Here is a 20,867-nt window from a genome sequence, read left to right on the forward strand (position 1 = left end):
GAGATAGATAATTTGACACAACTTATACTCAATTTAGCAACCAAAGTTATAGAAAACTAAGACCTCTAAATTTAAGAACAAGAAGCAACCAAATTCTTAGGATGACCTAGAGGGATTAGAATCCCTAATAACCTATCCTCTCAATAAACACCCAATCCAAGGCTAAGGAATCACTCAACTCTCAAGAGTTACAATATCCAAATATCAAGTAATAATAATCAAAATAGTCTAAGTATTCCAAATGAAAGAAACTAATATTTATACTAACGCTCAAAAGAAGACAACTACATTATTACACTTTTACCCTTAATAAAGTAAGGGCCTTGTTTGGGTGTCTTCTTTTGGGAAAATAACTTGAAATTGCAAATCTTCAAATAATAGCCACATTGCTAGCATGATCATCTTCAACCTTATTCTCCAAACCATCTTCCCATGCTATCATGAACACTTGAAATCTCCGGGAAGGTTCTAGAATGTATTCAAGTACGTCCCTCCTCATGAACAATGCTTGCATAGCTTGAAGTTCCCTCGCTTGGCTCCTTGTAAAAGGTCTTGATGTCACTCGAATTGTATCATTCTCCCCTTCTTGAAGAGAATTTGTCCTCAAATTTAAGGGATCGTCATCTTGTTGCACCACCATAGGAGAGAGATCACACATATTGAAGGTGTTATGGACTTGGTATTCGGGTGGAAGATCAATTTTGTATGCATTATCATTGAGTCGTTCATGTACTTCAAATGGACCATCTCCTCTAGGAATCAACTTGGTCTTTCTTTTGTTGGGAAACCTCCCTTTCCGGAAATGTACCCAAACCCAATCACCCGGTTCAAGCACAACTCGTTTGCGGCCCTTGTTTGCTCTATTGGCCGTTTCTTGGTTCTTTTTCTCAAGGTGAAGCCTCACCTCCTCATGCAACTTCTTCATGGCCTCGGCTTGTTTGTTGCCATCTAAACTCAACACAACATCTTGAGACAAAGGGGTTAGATCTAAAGGGGTTAGAACCATAAACCACTTCAAAAGGTGACATGCCAATTGTGCTATGAATGACTCTACTGTAAGAAAATTCAACCAAAGGCAATTGTTCTTCCCAAGATGCTAGTTTCCCTTTAACCATGGCCCTAAGCATAGAACCCAAGGTCCTATTGACAACTTCGGTTTGGCCATCGGTTTGTGGGTGACAAGAGGTAGAAAATAACAATTTAGTACCAAGTCGTCCCCACAATTCTTTCCAAAAGTGGTTAAGGAATTTGGGATCCCTATCGCTCACAATGGTTTTGGGAATACCATGCAACTTTACCACATGTTCAACAAACAAAGAAGCAACATGAGGAGCATCATCAACTTTATGACAAGCAAGAAAATGAGACATTTTAGAAAATCGATCAACCACAACAAAGATGCTATCTTTACCCCTTTTTGTTCTAGGCAATCCCAACACAAAATCCATCGAAATATCAACCCAAGGTTGTTGAGGGTGGGGAAGAGGGGTATACAAACCATGGGGAAGGAGTCTAGAATTGGCGCCACGACACTCAATGCATTAGCCACAAATCTTAGCTACGTCCCTCCGCATATGAGGCCAATAAAATTGCTCCTCAAGAATCCCCAAAGTCTTATCAATCCCAAAATGTCCCACAATCCCCCATTGTGTGCCTCCCTCACAAATAATTCCCTCCAAGAGCTCATGGGCACACACAAATGCTGGGCACACACAAACACTTATTTTTGAACAAGAAACCATCAAACCTAGAATAGGGAGTAGAAGACCTATCCCTGATCCACCTCTCCCTTTCCCACTCTTTGCAATCTAGAAAGATTTTGGCAAAGACGGGGTCCTCGGGATACAATGTCTTCAATCTTTCAAATCCCATCAATTTGGAAGATAGGGTAATAATCAAAACACGTTTCCTTGATAGGGCGTCCACCACTACATTCTCCTTTTCCTTTTTGTATTGGATTACATAAGGGAAGGTTTCAAGGAATTCAACCCATTTAACATGCCTTTTGTTTAACTTTCCTTGGGCCTTAAGATGTTTTAAGGACTCATGGTGGGTCCTAATCACAAACTCTTAAGGCCACAAGTAGTGTTGCCAATTACCCAAAGCTCTAATCAAACCATACAATTCAAGATCATAGGTGGAGTAATTCAACGTCGCACCCTTAAGTTTTTCACTAAAATAGGCAATGGGTTTTTGGTCTTGCATCAAAACGACACTAATACCTACTTTACTAGCATCACATTCAATTTCAAAGATTTTGTCAAAATCGGATAATTGCAACAACGATGCGGAGCTAAACATTTGTTTTAGAGTTTCAAAAGCGTTTGAAGCTCCACACCCCAGGAAAAAGGTTTATGCTTTCGGATTACCTCAGTCAAAGGAGCGGCTATGGTACTAAACCCCTTATCAAACTGCCTATAAAAACTAGCCAATCCATGAAAACTTCAAATATCACAAATGGATTTAGGAGTTGGCCAATTATTAATAGCGTCTATTTTGGATTCATCAAACTCAACGCCCCTTCAACTCACAACAAAACCCTAGAAAACAACTTCATCAACACAAAAAGAGCATTTAGCAACATTAACATAAATTTGTTCTTGTCTAAGCAATTCAAACACACATTTCAAGTGAATAACATGCTCATCCATGGTTTTACTATACACCAAAATATCATCAAAGTAAACAACCACGAATTTGCCAATAAAAGGTTTCATCACATGATTCATCAAACGCATGAAAGTACTAGGAGCATTAGTGAGACCAAAAGGCATCACCAACCATTCATATAGACCAAACTTGGCCTTGAATGTGATTTTCCACTCATCTTCGGGTTTCATCTGGATTTGATGATACCCGCTCCTAAGATCAATTTTAGAGAATATGCATGAACCATTCAACTAATCAAGCATGTCATCAAGACGAGGTATGGGATGACAATACATTATCGTTATCATGTTGATGGCACGACAATCAACACACATGCGCCATGATCCATCTTTCTTTGGCACTAAAATCACGGGTACGACGCAAGGACTCATACTTTCTCGTACAACTGCCTTTTCAAGGAGCTCATTCACTTGCCTTTAAGCTCCTTAGTGTCATCTGGGTTGTCTCTATAAGCCGGTTTGTTTGGAAATTGAGACCCCGGGACAAAGTCAATTTGGTGTTCAATTCCCCTCAAGGGTGGTAACCCTTTTGGGAGTTCTGTTGGGAACACATCATCAAATTCCTGCAAAAGAGAATAAATAGAACTAGGAAAATAAGGGGTTAGCTCATTAGTGTGCAATGCATAGTCCCTATGCATGAGGAGAATCACCGGTTGACGCTCCCCTAATTCCTTCCTAATTTCCCCACAATTCGCCAAAAGAGACACCGTGGTTTTTCCTCTAAGCTCTCTTTTCTTTCCACTCACCTCTTGAGAACTACTCTCCTCTACTCCCTCTTCCCTCAAATTTTTCTTTTGCAATGCAGTAGGACCCTTCTCCTTCAACTCCCTCATTTTGTTATAGATCTCACCCACTTGGGAGAGGGTCATGGGATTCAAGACATGTTTGACACCATTATGGACAAGGGTGTATTGGTTAGTTCTCCTATTATGGTTGACAGACCTATCATATTGCCGTGGTCGGCCAAGTAGAAGATGACACACTAACATGGGAACGACATCACATAACACCTCATCGTGATACTTCCCAACCGTGAATTTGATGATAGCTTGCTGAGTCACCTTCAATTCACCACATTCATTGAGCCATCGAAGTTTGTAAGGGTTTTCATGGCGGGTGGTGGGAAGTTTCAAGAAATCAACAAGGGTGGTACTAGCAACATTGGCACAACTCCCACTATCAATGATCATGATGCTAGTGTTTTGGTTAATGATGCACTTAGAATGGAAGAGATTTTCCCGTTGACTTGGGTCATCCATTGCTTTTCTTATCATGGTCCTTCGCACCACATAGAGAGGTACAATAGGCTCATCATCACCCTCAACACCATCCCCTTCGCTATCATGTTATTCATTCTTATGATCGCCTTCGTCATCTCCTTCCTCACATTCTTCCTCATCCTCACTACAAGTGTCTCTCAAAATAAACGCTCTACGATTAGGGCATTCACTTGCTCTATGACCGAAGCCATGGCATTTAAAGCATTGAATATGAGTTTTCGTACCTCCTTCTTTTGGAGCAAACTTCGGAGGTTGTTTGTCAACTTGCTTCTCAACTTGAGTATTCTTCACAAATGGTTTCTTGGCTTCTTGCATGGGGCCCTTATTCTTTTGCCAATTGGAGGAGGAAGCTCCTCGTTCTTTGTTATTGTTCCATGCACTCACATAGCCTCTTAGGGACTTATTGATTTTGTCTTCCTTGCGACCCTCCTCTATTTCAATAGTCGCTTGAAGGGTTTCTTGAATGCTCCCATAGTTGTGGAGTCTCATTTGGGAGACAATGTCACCATTTAACCCGGCTCGAAACCGAGTCATAGCATTTAACTCATGCTCATCAAAGTCTATTCTCATTTTGACAATTTGGAACTCATCATAGTATTCTTCCACACTCTTTTTGTTTTGCCTTAAGGTATACACCTTCTTGAGTTGTTCTTGTTTGTAGCGTTCGGTGACATACTTACGCCGCATGGTATCCTTCAATTCATCCCAATTAGGTGTGGGCAGAAGTCCAATAATTCTTCTTGCTTTCACTTGAGTTCCCCACCATGTGGAGGCGTACCCTTCGAATTGAGCAATGGCGTAAGATGCTTTCTTCACCTCGGACATGTCATTCGTCAAGAATATTCTATCACAATGCATCACCCAATCAAGGAATATATTGGGATCACTACCTCATTTGAAGGTTGGGAGAGTAACCTTGATGGAATTGAGACTCGTGTCTCGCTGTCCCCCATAATCGTGATTCCTATTGAAATCTCCATCGTCATCATAACCTCGATGGTCATGACCTTGGTACCCTTCACGAGCTTGGTACCCTCTTTGCCTACCCATGTGAGGGTTAGGACCATGCCTTCCACCCCTCCCTCGATAACTTCCTTGTGCTTTCCCTCATTGCCTCCAACCTTGGTCACCATATAGTTCGTGCTCAAGTATAGCTTCTTCTATCTCGTCGTCATTTGGTTGTTGGATGTTTGGACGGTTTTGGGGTGCATTGGTGTATTTAGGTGTGGATCATTAGGGGTGGATTATTTGGATGTGGGTCATTTGGAGTTTGATCTTGTGGGGGTGGATTGTTTCGTGGGCCTATGGGAATGTTGTTTGGTGGGGTGATGGTTGTGTTTTGAGGAGTGTTTTGGGGAGTGTTTTGGGGAGTGGGGTTATATAGATGATGGAAGGTGCCGGGTGACAATGTAAGTGAAGTGCTTCGAGTAGCTCCACTTGTGCCTCCTTGGTATTGCACTCGGGGCGAATACGAGACTCCCTACTACCTCCTTCAATTGCTTCCACCCTACTTCCCAAGTTTTCCATTCGACCATCCATGTTTTCCATTCGAAAACCCATACTACCAACCTTATCGTTCAAGGCTTGCAAAGCTCTCATTACATCAACTAGTGTGAGTTCCCCGGTGGGAACTTGTGTTTCATCCTCCGTAGCCATGGTACCTATTAAACACACTCAACAAAACGAGCAAATACGTTAGATTAGTAAAATCAACTCACAATCTCTCAAGTATGCGCACCTTTAATTGCCTCACAAATTGCTTCCGCCAAAGATTGTGTGCTTGTTAATGTTTACTAGTCACAAGGGTTCAAATTCTACTCTTGGTCGGAATAGATTATTGTTAGACTAAGAAGGGCGGACGACTCAATTCAATCTAACGGACTGGAACCAAGAAATTAACAACGAAGCAAAAACGAAGAAAAGCACGAAAGAATTGGCATGAAAGAAATGCGGACACAAGAACTAGCAAACACAAGTAGGAACAACTACTAAATGGCTACTAGTTGGGAGACACAATAAAATGGAATGCAAAAAAAAAATCGAGAAATAAATCAAATTTCGGGCCCGGGTAGGTGATAACTTGAAAACGTGGTCTTTAAGTCCCAAATGATCCAAGGTATCAATTTGAAATAATGAAAATTTTAAAATTTCTATATTTTTTTTTGTTCCCTACCAAAGGACTAGGGACACAAGACCAACAACTAAGGATCAAGAATTGTTTGAGAAATGGAAGTGGGTTGAAATGAAATTTGGAATTGAAAAGGTACCTTGAGTATACGGTTTGAGCATGGCAAAATACGGTCCGTATTGTGGTTTATGGTCCGTATTTCGTGTCCGTATTTAGTGATGCCTAAAACAGAATGTTCCTTGCCTTTTACGACCCACAAGATACAGGCCATATTTTGTTTTACGGTCCGTATTTAACGATGTCTTTCCTAGGCAGAATGCTCCAATCCTTGGTCCCTTTATACGGTTGGGGAATACGGTCTGTATTGTGATTTACGGTCCGTATTGTGGTTTACGGTCCGTATTTAACGAGGTTGCCAAATTCCAGTGAGCTACAATTTCAAGATCCAAGTTTACGACCCCAGATTATGGTCCTTAATGTGATTTACGGTCCGTAATTTGCAATGTTCCCAGCTTCAGTGATTTTCGTGTTGAACTCGAACTTTTCAAATTTTGGACCAAATTTCTTGGATCTGATGACGTTCCTGGGCCCACTCAACCTAGTATTTACCCTTTTGGGGTAGAAAAACACTTTCCCCAAATCTCGACTTGAAAACTTTGGATTAAATGCCCTTTTGGAGAGTCTTCTTCCCTATGAAGATTTGAAGATCTTCAAGAATACCAACAATTTCAAATTTCCAACTACCTTCAAATCAACTTGTTTTTCCTTCAAATTTCAGATTTAGACTCCCCAAGACTTGTAGACCAAAGCCCAATAAGTTTCAACTTCCAATTTCACCCAAATCCATACAAGACCCGAGTAGGCGGGTCGAGCTCCTACGAGGTACCCACTACTCGGAGTACCCTCCCAAAAGGAAAAAGATGTGTCTGTCAGGTTCGGTTTTTCTTAGTTGGGTTGGGCGGGTTCGACCAGAAATGCTATGCTTACACACAAGACTACCCCTCTTCCCGAAAGCTTCGCGGGGACTACTTTAGGACGACGGACGACCGCCTATAGGGGGTTTACTGCACAAAGCCCCTGCAGAGGAAAGGCTTTATCCCAGCGAATAGAAGATACTCAACTCTGCACAACATAGGGATTAGCATACTTTCGGGAACAAGACCCACTTCAAGTTCTTCAAGTTTTTGAAAAGCTTCAACTAAAAAATGGTGGATTCTTCAATATTGACTCGATTGACATGAAATTTGAAGATTTGAAACCCTAACGTACTAAGGAACAAGAATCTAATAACAAAACAACAAAACAAACAATTTTTTTTTGGGGTTTTTCTAGGATTTTTCGATTTTTTTTAATAGTAACAAACCCTAGGCTAGATTTGATAGAACAAATCTAATCCAAGCTCTTATACCAATTGATACAAGATTAAGAACGAAAACAACAAGAAAATGCAAGAAATAAAAGAGATAGATAATTTGACACAACTTATACTCAATTTAGCAACCAAAGTTATAGAAAACTAAGACCTCTAAATTTAAGAACAAGAAGCAACCAAATTCTTAGGATGACCAAGAGGGATTAGAATCCCTAATAACCTATCCTCTCAATAAACACCCAATCCAAGGCTAAGGAATCACTCAACTCTCAAGAGTTACAATATCCAAATATCAAGTAATAATAATCAAAATAGTCTAAGTCTTCCAAATGAAAGAAACTACTATTTATACTAACGCTCAAAAGAAGACTACTACATTATTACACTTTTACCCTTAATAAAGTAAGGGCCTTGTTTGGGTGTCTTCGTTTGGGAAAATAACTTGAAATTGAAAATCTTCAAGTAATAGCCACATTGCAAGCATGATCATCTTCAACCTTCTTCTCTAAACCATCCTCCCATGCTATCATGAACACTTGAAATCTCCGGGAAGGTTCTAGAATGTATTCAAGTACGTCCCTCCTCATGAACAATGCTTGCATAGCTTGAAGTTCCCTCGCTTGGCTCCTTGTAAAAGGTCTTGATGTCACTCGAATTGTATCACACATCCTCTAAGTGCCATCTTTCTTTGGAACAAGAATCACCAGAACGGCACACGGGCTAAGACTCTCCTTTACTAGCCCCTTTTTAAGAAGGCCATCCACTTGCCTTTGCGATTCTTTTATTTCTTCTGGATTGCTCCTATAAGCTGGTTTGTTGGGAATTTGGGTATCCAGTACAAAGTCGATTTGGTGCTCAATACCTCTCAAGGGAGGTAAGCCATCGGGCATTTCTTCCGGGAACAATGTTTCATATTCCTGCAAAAGAGAAGATATGCTACTAGGCAAAGTGCTAATAGCTTGGTTAGCATTTAAGAGAAGGCTTTTATTGACAAGACACACCATGAAGCGAACAAACATTTCTTGAAACCATCTTGAGATGTTTCCTCTCCACTTATGGCCAACAAAGTCTCACTCTCACTCTTCTCCTTTTCTTCCCTTTGATACTTCTCCCGAAGCTCCCTCGTCACTCTATAATCCTCACTCACTTGGTAAGGGGTTAGTGGGTTAAGAATGTACTTCTCCCCCTTGACCACAAATGAGTACTTGTTAGTCCTCTTACTATGTTGGGCATCAACATCAAATTGCCAAGGTCTTCCAAGCAATAAATGGCAAGCTTGCATGGGTACCACATCACAAAAAATCTCATCTTGGTACTTGCCAATGCTAAATTTGATAATGGCTTGCTTGTTGACCCTCATTTCACCACATTCATTAAACCATTGGAGTTTATAAGGATTATTGTGCTTGCGGGTGGGGAATTTCATACTTTCAACTAAAAACTAACTAACAACATTAGTGAAACTCCCACCACCAATGATTAATGAGCACACCTTATCCATAATTTTGCACCGTGCATGAAACAAGTTCTCCCTTTTGTCACTCTCTTCCCTAGCTAGAGTCCCCATGGCTCTTCTAGCCACAATAGCATGATTCAAGGTTTCTTCATACCTTATCTCAACCTCTTCCTCGAAATCACCCACACACTCACTTCTTTCTCCCTCTTCTTCATGACCAACCCCGCCCTCATGTTCATCATCTGTTCGATACCCATCCCTCACTATTGTGATAGTCCTCCGATTGGGATACTCACTCACAATGTGCCCTCTTCTGATAGCAACTATGGAGGCTCAAATGCATTAAGGAGCAAAAAAGGTCACCACCAAGATTCGGGACGAATCTTCTATAAGAGGGGGAGAATGATAGCAACCAAGGTAGCTTAATTTTCGTTAAAGACTAAAAAATATCAAGATGCTTTAATGGGCTTCATTTGGTAATGAAAACATGTCTTGTAATAGAGGAATAGCTCCAGCCCAAAGTAGATCTTTTGGGAAAGTCTTAATACTAATTTGAGGCCCAAATTGAAGACTAAGATGAGTTGGATTATGGCCCAAAACATGCCCAAAGAAGGAACAAGTTCAGCAGCCCATACTTGTGGTTCTAGAAGATCATTTAATGCTATTTTGACCACATTTAATGTTTTTATTGAATAAAGTGTTGGTGGTCTTCTATGCACATTGGAACAAATGTTTGGTGGTCTTCTATGTACATTGGAACAAATATTGGTGGTCTTCTATGCACTTTGGAACAAAGAATTGGTGGTCTTCTATGCAGCTTGGAAATTGCACCTTAATTAATTTAGTTTGACCAACTTTGAAGTCTAGAATGTTCTTTATTTTCTTTAGGGTGGCAGCCACCATTTCTCCTATATAAAGGGGTGTTTTCTTTTTCATTGTAACTAAAATTTGAATATTAATAATATTAGCCTTGTGCTTGTGAGACCTTTGAGGTTCTCTTTTGGGTTATGCCCTTTTTGTTATACTTTGAACCGCAACTCGGATTCTTCGATGGTAAGATTCCTTGTTTGAGTTCCCTCCCTCCTTTTCATTGAGGTTCTCTTACCATCGAAGAATCCGAGTTGCGATTCAAAGTAGAACAAAAAGGGCGTAACCCAAAAGAGAACCTCAAAGGTCTCCACAAGCACAAGGCTAATATTATTAATATTCAAATTTTAGTTACAATGAAAAAGAAAACACCCCTTTATATAGGAGAAATGGTGGTTGTCACCCTAAAGAAAATAAAGAACATTCTAGACTTCAAAGTTAGTCAAACTAAATTAATTAAGGTGCAATTTCCAAGCTGCATAGAAGACCACCAATTCTTTGTTCCAAAGTGCATAGAAGACCACCAATATTTGTTCCAATGTACATATAAGACCACCAAACATTTGTTCCAATGTGCATAGAAGACCACCAACACTTTATTCAATAAAAACATTAAATGTAGTCAACATAGCATTAAATGATCTTTTAGAGACACAAGTATGGGCTGCTGAACTTGTTCCTTCTTTGGGCATGTTTTGGGCCATAATCCAACTCATCTTGGTCTTCAATTTGGGCCTCCAATTAGTATTATGACTTTCCTAGAAGATCTACTTTGGGCTGGAGCTATTCCTCCATTACAAGACATGCTTTCATTACCAAATGAAGCCCATTAAAGCATCTTGATATTTTTTAGTCTTTAACGAAAATTAAGCTTCCTTGGTTGCTATCATTCTCCCCCTCTTATAGAAGATTCGTCCCGAATCTTGGTGGTGACCTTTTTTGCTCCTTAATGCATTTGAGCCTCCATGGTTGCTATCATTCTCCTCCTCTTAAAGAAGATTCGTCCTCGAATCTTGACATTGGCAATCAACATGATAATCACAATAAGTAGGGAGCAAACAAAGGAAACAAAACAAGCATTTGGTAAAAACAACACAAGGTAGTGACCATGCAACCACTTAACCCACTTAGTTCTTTTATGCACAAATACCCCTTTTAAATATCCAAGCATTACATCATCTAATAGAACAATGTAATTTCCAACACAAGAACTAAAAACACAATTCATAAGCTCTTTAAACAGTAGAGGATCATTAGCCAGACCAAAAGCATATGAATACCAAGAAAACATACCATATTTGCTCTTTCTAAAAAACTTAACCTCACCATTCAATATACCATGGTCATGATATGGATCAAAAGTTATTTTCTTGTGAAGTGGCTTGGAATGAACCTGCAAATAAAGATCTAGAAAACAAGATAAAGATATTGTGAAGTTGAAAACATGTTAGCACTTATCCTTTTCCACACTCGAGCTACTATATTCTGCACCTAGCTCAACTTTCTCAATATCTACGGCACCGAAAGCTTCATGTGTCTCAATGTCTTCATTGGAAACTTCATCACCTTTGCTTCCTTCATTGGAATCCCAAAGTGGACAAAAATGTACAGTAAACTCATGTTTAGTATCATCCCACAATGGGTTATCCCACACTTTAAAACCTTGACCCATGAGATTGTCTTCTTCAAGTGAGCTGTCATCATCCTTTACGCAAAGTTCATCCTCAATTTTCTGCATGAAAGGAGATAAAAGACTAAAACAAGAAAAAGTTAGTTGATTAGCATATGAACAAGATTCATCCTCTCTCAAATTTTCTTGGATTTGTTCACTCAACTTATCTCATCCTCCACTTTCACCACATTGTGGCAGACTGCTCACGTGAGAAGAACAACAAAAAAAGTTAGGTTCACTCTCAATTTGAGTTATATCTTTACTTAAAACTCTTGATTCAACAAATTGTGTTACAAGTTCAGTTTTGTTTGCATCTACAAATAGATCATCGTTAATGTCATACCACATGAGATCATCAAGCTCAACTTTGTCTTTTACTTGGAATTGTTTCCACGAATTATCAGCCATTGCTCCTTTCAAATCCCATTTGAAGCTAGATTCTTCCTTCAATTGTTGTTCCAACACTTCAATGGGTTCTTCTTCAATAACCTGCACATTTGGAGCACAAACACTAGAAAAAGAATGAGTTAATTGGTTAGAACTTGAACAAGAATCTTTCACACTTATGCACTCAATTCTTTTAATCTCTTCTTTTTCCTCATCTCTCAAGTGAACTTGTTCACTCTCTATTTTACCTCTTGAGCTCACTTCACTCAATTCTTTCCACTTATTTCTGCTTCTTAATGTCACGACCCAACTAGGGGCCGTGATGGGTACCCGATACTACTATACTGAGCACCTCTTTCTCGCATCTTACTCTTACTACTGAGTGGGCCGTATGAACGATACCGCCTTTGCTTTACTTAACACCATCATTAATAACATACTCGTAAACAAGGGTCGATAAGCTTTACTAACATATTATACAACAACAAGGACGAACAAGAGTGTAAAACATCTGACTGTACATATCTGTCTACGAGCCTCTAAACAAGATACATATAATCACAAGGAGGGCCGGGTTCTGCCGTGCCCAAATATATACACAAAAGTAGTACCAATAGACTGAAGCTCCGGAACAACTGGAGCGCTCTCAATGTACCGCTGGTGGAGCTTCTAGGAATCGAACCCGTCTACCTGCTTACCTGCGTGGCATGAAACGCAGCGTCCACAAGAAGGGACGTCAGTACGAGTAATGTACCGAGTATGTAAGGCATGAACAATAATATGACAATATGGACAGAACATGAACAACAACATAATAAGAAAATATGGAAGATAAAGGAAAAGGTAAGACTGTAACTGCTTGCCTCTTAAGGCGGAGTCATGCATGCTCACTTTTACTTTCATACATACATAAACTGTCTGAATCAAATAACATCATTAGCCCGCGTCCGGGCCTCCCGCGTCCGGGGTAATCATCTCACGCCGCCCACTAGTGGTGCTGCCCGTGCCATATAGACACGGTGTTATGATCCATAAGCCGCCCGCCTTAGCGCTGCTGCCCGGCCGTATAGGCGCGGTGTAATCGTCACAACTTAAGCATGCATAAGAGCCCAATCAAAAGCTATAATTCCATCGGAGTGACGTAAGGTCGGTAACCTCCGATTACATTATGGAATAATCATCATGACTTTGTCTCACCTTGAAGGAGCAATTATTATAAGATGAGACTGGCAACGAATAACAGCGTTAAGAGAACATAGAATAAGATCATAAATCTCATAAGGCGTCGCTTCATATACATATGCACATAGAACAAATTTTTAAGACTCGATGGGTACGTACATAAATCGACACTTGAAGGCTCAGAAACAAGTTTCGGGTCAATCCGATTTAGTATAAGAAAATTATGAGCGTTTGAAGTACAGAACCTTCTACGAACGTTTCAGAAGCTATTTTTGGAAAAATCGAAGCAATAATCATATCAAGTATCTTTAAACATGAAATCATTCTTATCATAGTCATCATAGAAATATTCTCATCCTCGACACCATCAATGTCATCGTAAAACATATCCATCGTTATTGTCATAAGATCTTACAAAATCACAAACCTCTGTTTTGGTAGAATACGGACAATTTGAAAAAAAAAAAACATTTACGAGTTATCGGGAAGAGAATCATGCCTTGGAATCATAAACATCTAACTTTCGAAAACAAGGAAGATATGGAAACAATTATGAAGTCATAACATCGGAATCATGCCTTTGAAAGAAAGGGACGAGCCTTAACATACCTGCTCCACGTCCTATTAGCTACGCTTATTTATCCAAGCTTGCTAGTCTACATTCAAATGAGTTCACATAATTATTAGATTCGTCGTCATACACTTGCCTTAGTTCTCAAATAAATTTCACTTATGATCTGCCGAAATTTCGGCAGCATTCCCCCTGTAAATACACCATCCCCGAGAATCTAACTCGGCCAATTTTTATCAACAACAATCCAAGAATTTAACTCGGCCAAACTATCAACACAATACCAACAATCATACTAACAACTTCGACAATCAATCCAAAATATATTCTAACATTAGCAACCCTCGTCACACAATACGACGACATTTCATTTATATTCAATTCAATCACATATAATCAAGCCAATACCAATGATCCCACATTCAAGTATTAATCCGAAATCGTTCTAACACGATTCAAGAATACTTCAACCAATTCACATAACATTCAAAACAACCCAATCAACATGCTACTTCACCCGAGACCTTCCAAATTCAACAAGAACAATAACAGCACATTTCCTTCTTTCAAGTTCATAAACCATACCAATAATTTACACACTAACAACATCATTTTCCATGAATATAAGAAATGATTTTTAACTTCACATTAGCTTCCAACCAACTCTCCAACACTTACAACTTTAACTAGAATCATTAAACTTTCATTCCCATCATAGATTCCATTACAACAACAACCAAAATACTAAGTAAAATTGATTCATTTTCTTCCACACCAAACCATATCCACATGGCCACATACTACATATATACACGGCCACATATAGCATCCCTATTTTCATGAATTTCATCCACTTTTACATACTACAACATACATAATCATCCATAACATATAAGAAAAGGATTAAACCTTACCTTTTTCCCTTAACTTCTCACTTGGCTAAGATTTGTAACTTGCAAGAATATGTGTTTTACTTGCTCCAATGACCACTTCACTTTGCTAAGGACCCTTCAATTGGTTGTTTAGCTAGAAGAAAATAATTTTTGATCAATTTTTTTTCCAAGGTTCTTGTTGGTTTGGACATGGCCGAATGGCCCCTTTGCTTGGCTTCTCTAAGTTTCTTGAAATTTCCAAGTGATAAGATGAATAAGATGACTAATAAGTCATCTTTTGGACTTATTTATTTTGTTCTCATATGGGCTTTGGCCCATTTATTTGGACGGCCAAATGGCCCCTTTAATTCCAAGCCCATTTTTTTTGTTTTGTTTTGCACTTCATGAAAATTTATTTTTTCCAAATTCCAAATTTGCCCTTAGCCTTCCTCCATATTTCCATGAGTCATATCGCGAATTTCCCTTTTTACCCCTAGCCTTTCTTAATATTTCCACTTCAAAATTTTCATAAACAACTTGTGTCTTAAACAAGACCAAAATATAGCCTTGTCCTTAACTACTTGCAATTGTCTTGAATTATCCGAAGGTACAAAATGCGGGATATAACACTTAACAACTCACTCTTTTCACTCATCACTTCCTCTCTCGAGTTGTCAAGTTGCTCACCCTCACTTCTCTCTTTCTTTTGTCTCTCATCCTTACTTTTGTTTGGTGTAGAGAAGGTTGTCAATGCGGTATCATCCCTTTCTATCCCCGGGCAAGGTATGCTGCAATAAGTATCACAAGTTCCCATATACTTTCCTAGAATCCCTCTTTTATCCCTTGGAGGACTTTTAACATCAACTCTAATTTTAGGCTTCCCAATCCCACTATTGTTTCCCCTCTTGCAAACCTTTTCCTTTTCAAACACCTCTATTGATCTCCTTACCTTTAATTGATCTTCTTGAATCTCTGTAGGTGACAATGATACAAGGGTAGTTCTTTTTCCATCATCTTTCACCAAGGAATACCTATTCTTTTCTACATCATATGAAACTTTCTTATAGAGATACCACGACTTTCCCAATAAGACATGACATGTGAATAAGGGAATTACGTCACACCAAACCTCATCCTTGTATCTCCCAAGAGTTAATGACACCAACACCCTCTTCTCTACCTTCATTCCTTTTAAGGTGTAGGGTGAAGCATGCTTAACACAAGATAAACCTACTTTTTCAACAAAGTAAGCACTAACTAAGTTATGACAAACATTCTTGTCAATCTTAGTAGCACACACCTTAGACAATACCTCCATTCTAGTTTGATAAACCTTATTAACTCTAGTAAGCTCATGGCCTCTTCTAAGACTCTTTCCCAAACTAGATCTTACCGGAGTAGGTTTAATAGGATTCAAACTCCCAACTTCAACATAATCAGCACATTCATCACCATAACTAATGTCATCATAATCAAAAGATTCATCACTACTATAATCCTCACAAATGTTATTACCTTCACTCGAATCACAAATCTGATGTGACTCATCAAAGGTTTGGCTATTTGACTCATTGTAGCCACCATACTCTTCACAAGAATCATTGTATGCCCTTCTATCATCTTCTGCATCTGATTCCCACTCTTCTTCACTAGAATAATCCATCCCTTCACTCCAAATGCTTTCAGAATCTGTAGAAAACATGCTTTAAAAAAGAGAAAACAGTTAGTAGTAAAATGATCTCACATACACTCCCTTATGTGTATCACTCAATTTGTGGCTCTCAACACTCGTATTTCACACTATTAGGCTTTTACCCTCAAATAATCTCACCACTCTTGCCTTTTACCACTCAAGGGTTGCACCTCGAAGTTCTTTAATAAACCAACAACTCAAACACTTCAAAGTAAGTTCTTGGTTCAAGAATGGAGTTTATGTCAAACAAAGAAAAGGACAACAAAAACTTAAACAGACAGGAAACAAGAAATACACAATGAAAATAGAGAGAGAAAAAAACACGGAACAAATTGGCACGAAACAAAGAAATAGACACAAAATTACTAGACAACTCTAAGTATGGACAAATACTTCAAGTATCTAGTAAGAGAACATAAAGAAAACTAAATGCAAGAAATAAAAACTTTCAGGAAAAGATTTAGAACATATCAATGAGTTTGGATACAAATGTGTTGTAATGACCTTTGAATTCCTCAAAATGACTCTTGAGTTCCGTGATAAGCAAAAGTCAAAGAATCTTTAAAACAAATGGAATTTTCAAGAGATAACAACCACAATGGATTTCCCAATAATTTAAAGTCACCAAATCACAAGATAAAGCTTTGAACAAACCAAGAACAAGTGAAGATAACTAGAAGTTGTTGTTCACGTCACTGTTCACTCGAACAAATTTCTTTATTTTTTTTAAAATTTTGATACTGTTCACGCTACAGTACTTTTTTCAGTTATTTTTTTTTTTGCTCTTTTTCAAGAAATCCCCAAGATTATCAAGAACGTAATATTGATAGAACCGCTCTGATACCACTTGATAACAACACGGTTAGCGGAAGACTTTCGAATTGAAAATTAGAAAGGGGGAAGGCTTGATTCTTGAGAAAGAAGAACACAAGTTCAAGTATTTGATACTTAAAACGTTGTTTAATAGCGAAAGAAGGAGTTGAATCAATTATGAAGAAGAAGACAAAGAAGAAGAAAAGGAGGGAGGGAACTCAAACAAGGAATCTTACCATCGAAGAATCCGAGTTACGGTTCAAAGTATAACAAAAAGGGCATAACCCAAAAGAGAACCTCAAAGGTCTCCACAAGCACAAGGCTAATATTATTAATATTCAAATTTTAGTTACAATGAAAAAGAAAACACCCCTTTATATAGGAGAAATGGTGACTACCACCCTAAAGAAAATAAAGAACATTCTAGACTTCAAAGTTGGTCAAACTAAATTAATTAAGGTGCAATTTCCAAGCTGCATAGAAGACCACCAATTCTTTGTTCCAAAGTGCATAGAAGACCACCAACATTTGTTCCAATGTACATAGAAGACCACCAAATATTTGTTCCAATGTGCATAGAAGACCACCAACACTTTGTTCAATAAAAACATTAAATGTAGTCAACATAACATTAAATGATCTTCTAGAAACACAAGTATGGGCTGCTGAACTTGTTCCTTCTTTGGGCATGTTTTGGCCCATAATCTAACTCATCTTGGTCTTAAATTTGGGCCTCCAATTAGTATTAATACTTTCCCAAAAGATCTACTTTGGGCTGGAGCTATTCCTCCATTACAAGACATGCTTTCATTACCAAATGAAGCCCATTAAAGCATCTTAATATTTTTTAGTCTTTAACGAAAATTAAGCTTCCTTGGTTGCTATCATCTTCCTTGGCACTTAAAGCATTTGATGGTAGAAGGTCCATTATAGTTGGTGTTAGAATTGTTACCTCCTTTAGCCTTGTCATCACCTTTGGCTTTGTAATTGAATTTGGCTTGAGATGCTTGAGTGTTGCCCTTGGGCTTATCCCAAGTGGAAGGTTTCCACTTTTCTTTGCCTTTGTTCCAAGTTGAAGAAGATTTGCTTTTGTCTTCTTAGGACCTCTCTTTTTTTATATCCGCCTTAACCTTGGATGCGTCATGGAATGCCTCTTCAAGACTATTATAAGTCTTGAGCCTCATCGATTTAGAGATGTCCCGATTCAAGTTGGCTACAGACCTTATAATAGTGTTCTCCTCGTGCTCTTCTATCTTGGACTTCATCCACAAATCCTCAAACTCATCAAAGTACGCTTCCACACTTTTCAACCCTTGCTTCAACATGTACAACCTTTTGAGGGCATCTTGGTGGTATGTGGGTGGAAGCCACCTTGTCTCCATGAGCTCAATCAAGTCGTTCGAAGTTGGGAGATCATAGATGTGTTGTTGAGCTCTTTGTTAACTTCTTGGATTCCCACCAAGTAGAAGCGTATCCCTCAAATTGAGTGAGAGCATACTTTGCCTTCAAAGCCTCGGACACATTGTTCGTGAGGAAGATGCACTCACTTTGCAATTTCCATTCAAGGAACTCTTCCGCATTGCTACCCCCTTGGAATGTAGGAAGGTTCACCTTGATGGTGTTCAAATTCCACTCATTATCTTGCCATCTTCCCCGGTCTTCATAACCTTGGGCCCTCCCTAAGTCTACATGACCTTGGAATCTAGGGTCATGGCCCGGAAACCACTCAAAGCCTCCTCTTTCTCCCCTCCCCAGTTATTCATTCCTCCATGCCTCCCTCCTTACCGGTTATCATCCCACCACCTACCTTGTGGATAGTCATCATACTCCTCTTAATTCATAGGATATTGGTAGTGGCATTGGTATTGGTTTTGGTTAGGAAAGGGATCTTGTGTTTGGACTTGGGGTGTAGCTTGGGGTGTTTGTTGTAAGGTTACTTGAGGGATTGCCTCATTCGGGTTGTTTTGGTAAAGTTGGGATAGGTTTTGTCTATTGGTGTTTTGGAATGTGGAGTTTTGGGGTGGAAGGTTGGTTGTTTGGGGTGGTGGAGCTCTTTCGGTGGAGGTGGTTGTGGTGTTGGGGTTGCACAAGGCATGTGCTTGGCCCGAGGCAAGGGTTTGATAACAACGAGGTTAGGGATATCCCAAATTTATAATTAAAATATAAGAAGTGCGGAAGAAAATATAGAAAATAATCTAAAAACTAAAAAATAAAATATATGGGAAATTCGAAGGAACTATCCACGAATTTCCAAGAACGTAAGTTCTAAAGTCTTGGCAAGATCCAAGTAACAACGTGTAGATTTATAGGAAGAAATATAACGCCTTTACTTGAGATAACAAATCAAAAATAGTAGATTCGGATCCTGACCGCTTTGTGAGTAACTTAAGACAACAATTAGTATTTACAACTAATCACCTTCGAAAGAATACCAAAAAGAAATAAAAGATATCAAAGAAGAAATTATCTTACTACTTTGAACTAAGAACTAGTTAGGTTGAAAGATAAAATCCTAAAGTAATGCCACAAAGGTTCAAAAGAACTCTCAATATAATATATTCTTCAAAATCTGATTTACAATGAATGACAATCACCCCTTTATATAGTTGTAAAGAAGGAACTAGTCAAAATAGAAATAAATGGGAATTATCTTCCCTAGAAGCATAGAAGATTTCCCACACTTCGACCAAGGCAGTCAACATAGATTAAAACAACCTAGAAGACTACCCCCACTTGGACCAATGCAAGTCAACATAGATTAAAACAACAATTAAATATTTATTCTAGAAACTAATATTTGGGCTAATTTGGGCTGCTGGAAACTTCTTCTTTTGGGGCTGATTTGGGCCTCATTTCATCTCACTTTGGACTTTAATTTGGGCCTCCAAATAGGTGTAAGACTTGAGGAAAAAATCTGAATAGGGCTGGAGATCTTCTGCCAGCACAAGACAATTTTTTAATTGCTAATTGAAGCCCGTTGATCTTGACATAGCATTTCCTTGTCCTTCAATGGAGTTGAGCTTCCATGGCTGCTATCATTCTCCCCCTCTTAAAGAAGATTCGTCTCGAATCTTGGTGGTGACCTTATTTGCTATTTAATGCATTTGAGCCTTCATGGTTGCTTGCTATCATTCTTCCTCTCTTAAAGATGATTCTCGTCCTTGAATCTTGATATTTTCCTGCAACCAACATGATAATCACAATAAGTAGAAAAACACAACAACCACTTGGTATGAGTAACACAAGGTAGTGACCATGCAACCATTTAATCCACTTATTATTTTTATGCACAAACACTACTTTTAAATGTCCAAGTATAACATCAGCTAACAGGAAAATGTAATCACCAACACAAGCACTAAAAACACAATTCATAAGCTCTTTAAACTGCAGAGGGTCAATTAGCTAGACCAAAAGCGTATGAATACAAGGAAAACATACCATATTTGCTCTTGCTAAATAATTTAACCTCACCATTAGATATACCATAATCAAGATATGGATCAAAAGTAATTTCCTCAAGAAGTGTCTTGGAATAAACCTGCAAAAAAGGATCGACGAAACAAGATAAAGATATTGTGAAATTAGCAATATGTGAGCACTTATCCTTTTCCACACTTGAGTGACTATATCCTGCATTTAGCTCAACTTCCTTAATATCTAAGACACCAAAGGCTTCATGTGTCTCATTATCTTCATTGGAAATTTCACCATCTTTTCTTCCTTCATTGGTATCCCAAAGTGGACAAAAATAAACTGCAAAATCATCTTTATTATCATCCCACAATGGGTTATCACACAATTTAAAGCCTTGACTAATGAGATTAGTCATATCCCCTTCCATTGCTACAAATAAAAGACTACTAGCATAGTGCACATTAGACATGAATGAATTCTCATCAACA

At 38.7% G+C, this 20,867-nt stretch overlaps 1 protein-coding gene across 1 annotated transcript; it reads right to left on the reverse strand.

Annotated features, from left to right (window-relative positions):
* Positions 1-8,120: 8,120 nt before the first annotated feature.
* On the reverse strand, positions 8,121-8,809 carry LOC132619862 (uncharacterized). The gene is made up of 2 exons (XM_060334628.1): positions 8,467-8,809; positions 8,121-8,407 (listed from the first exon to the last, which is right to left on the reverse strand). Exons 1-2 carry the CDS (start codon positions 8,807-8,809, stop codon positions 8,121-8,123), a joined length of 630 nt encoding a protein of 209 aa, XP_060190611.1.
* Between the last annotated feature and the right edge of the window lie 12,058 nt (positions 8,810-20,867).

Source organism: Lycium barbarum, chromosome 11 (genome assembly GCF_019175385.1).
Source record: "Lycium barbarum isolate Lr01 chromosome 11, ASM1917538v2, whole genome shotgun sequence".
In the NCBI taxonomy this organism is placed as follows: Eukaryota; Viridiplantae; Streptophyta; class Magnoliopsida; order Solanales; family Solanaceae; genus Lycium; species Lycium barbarum.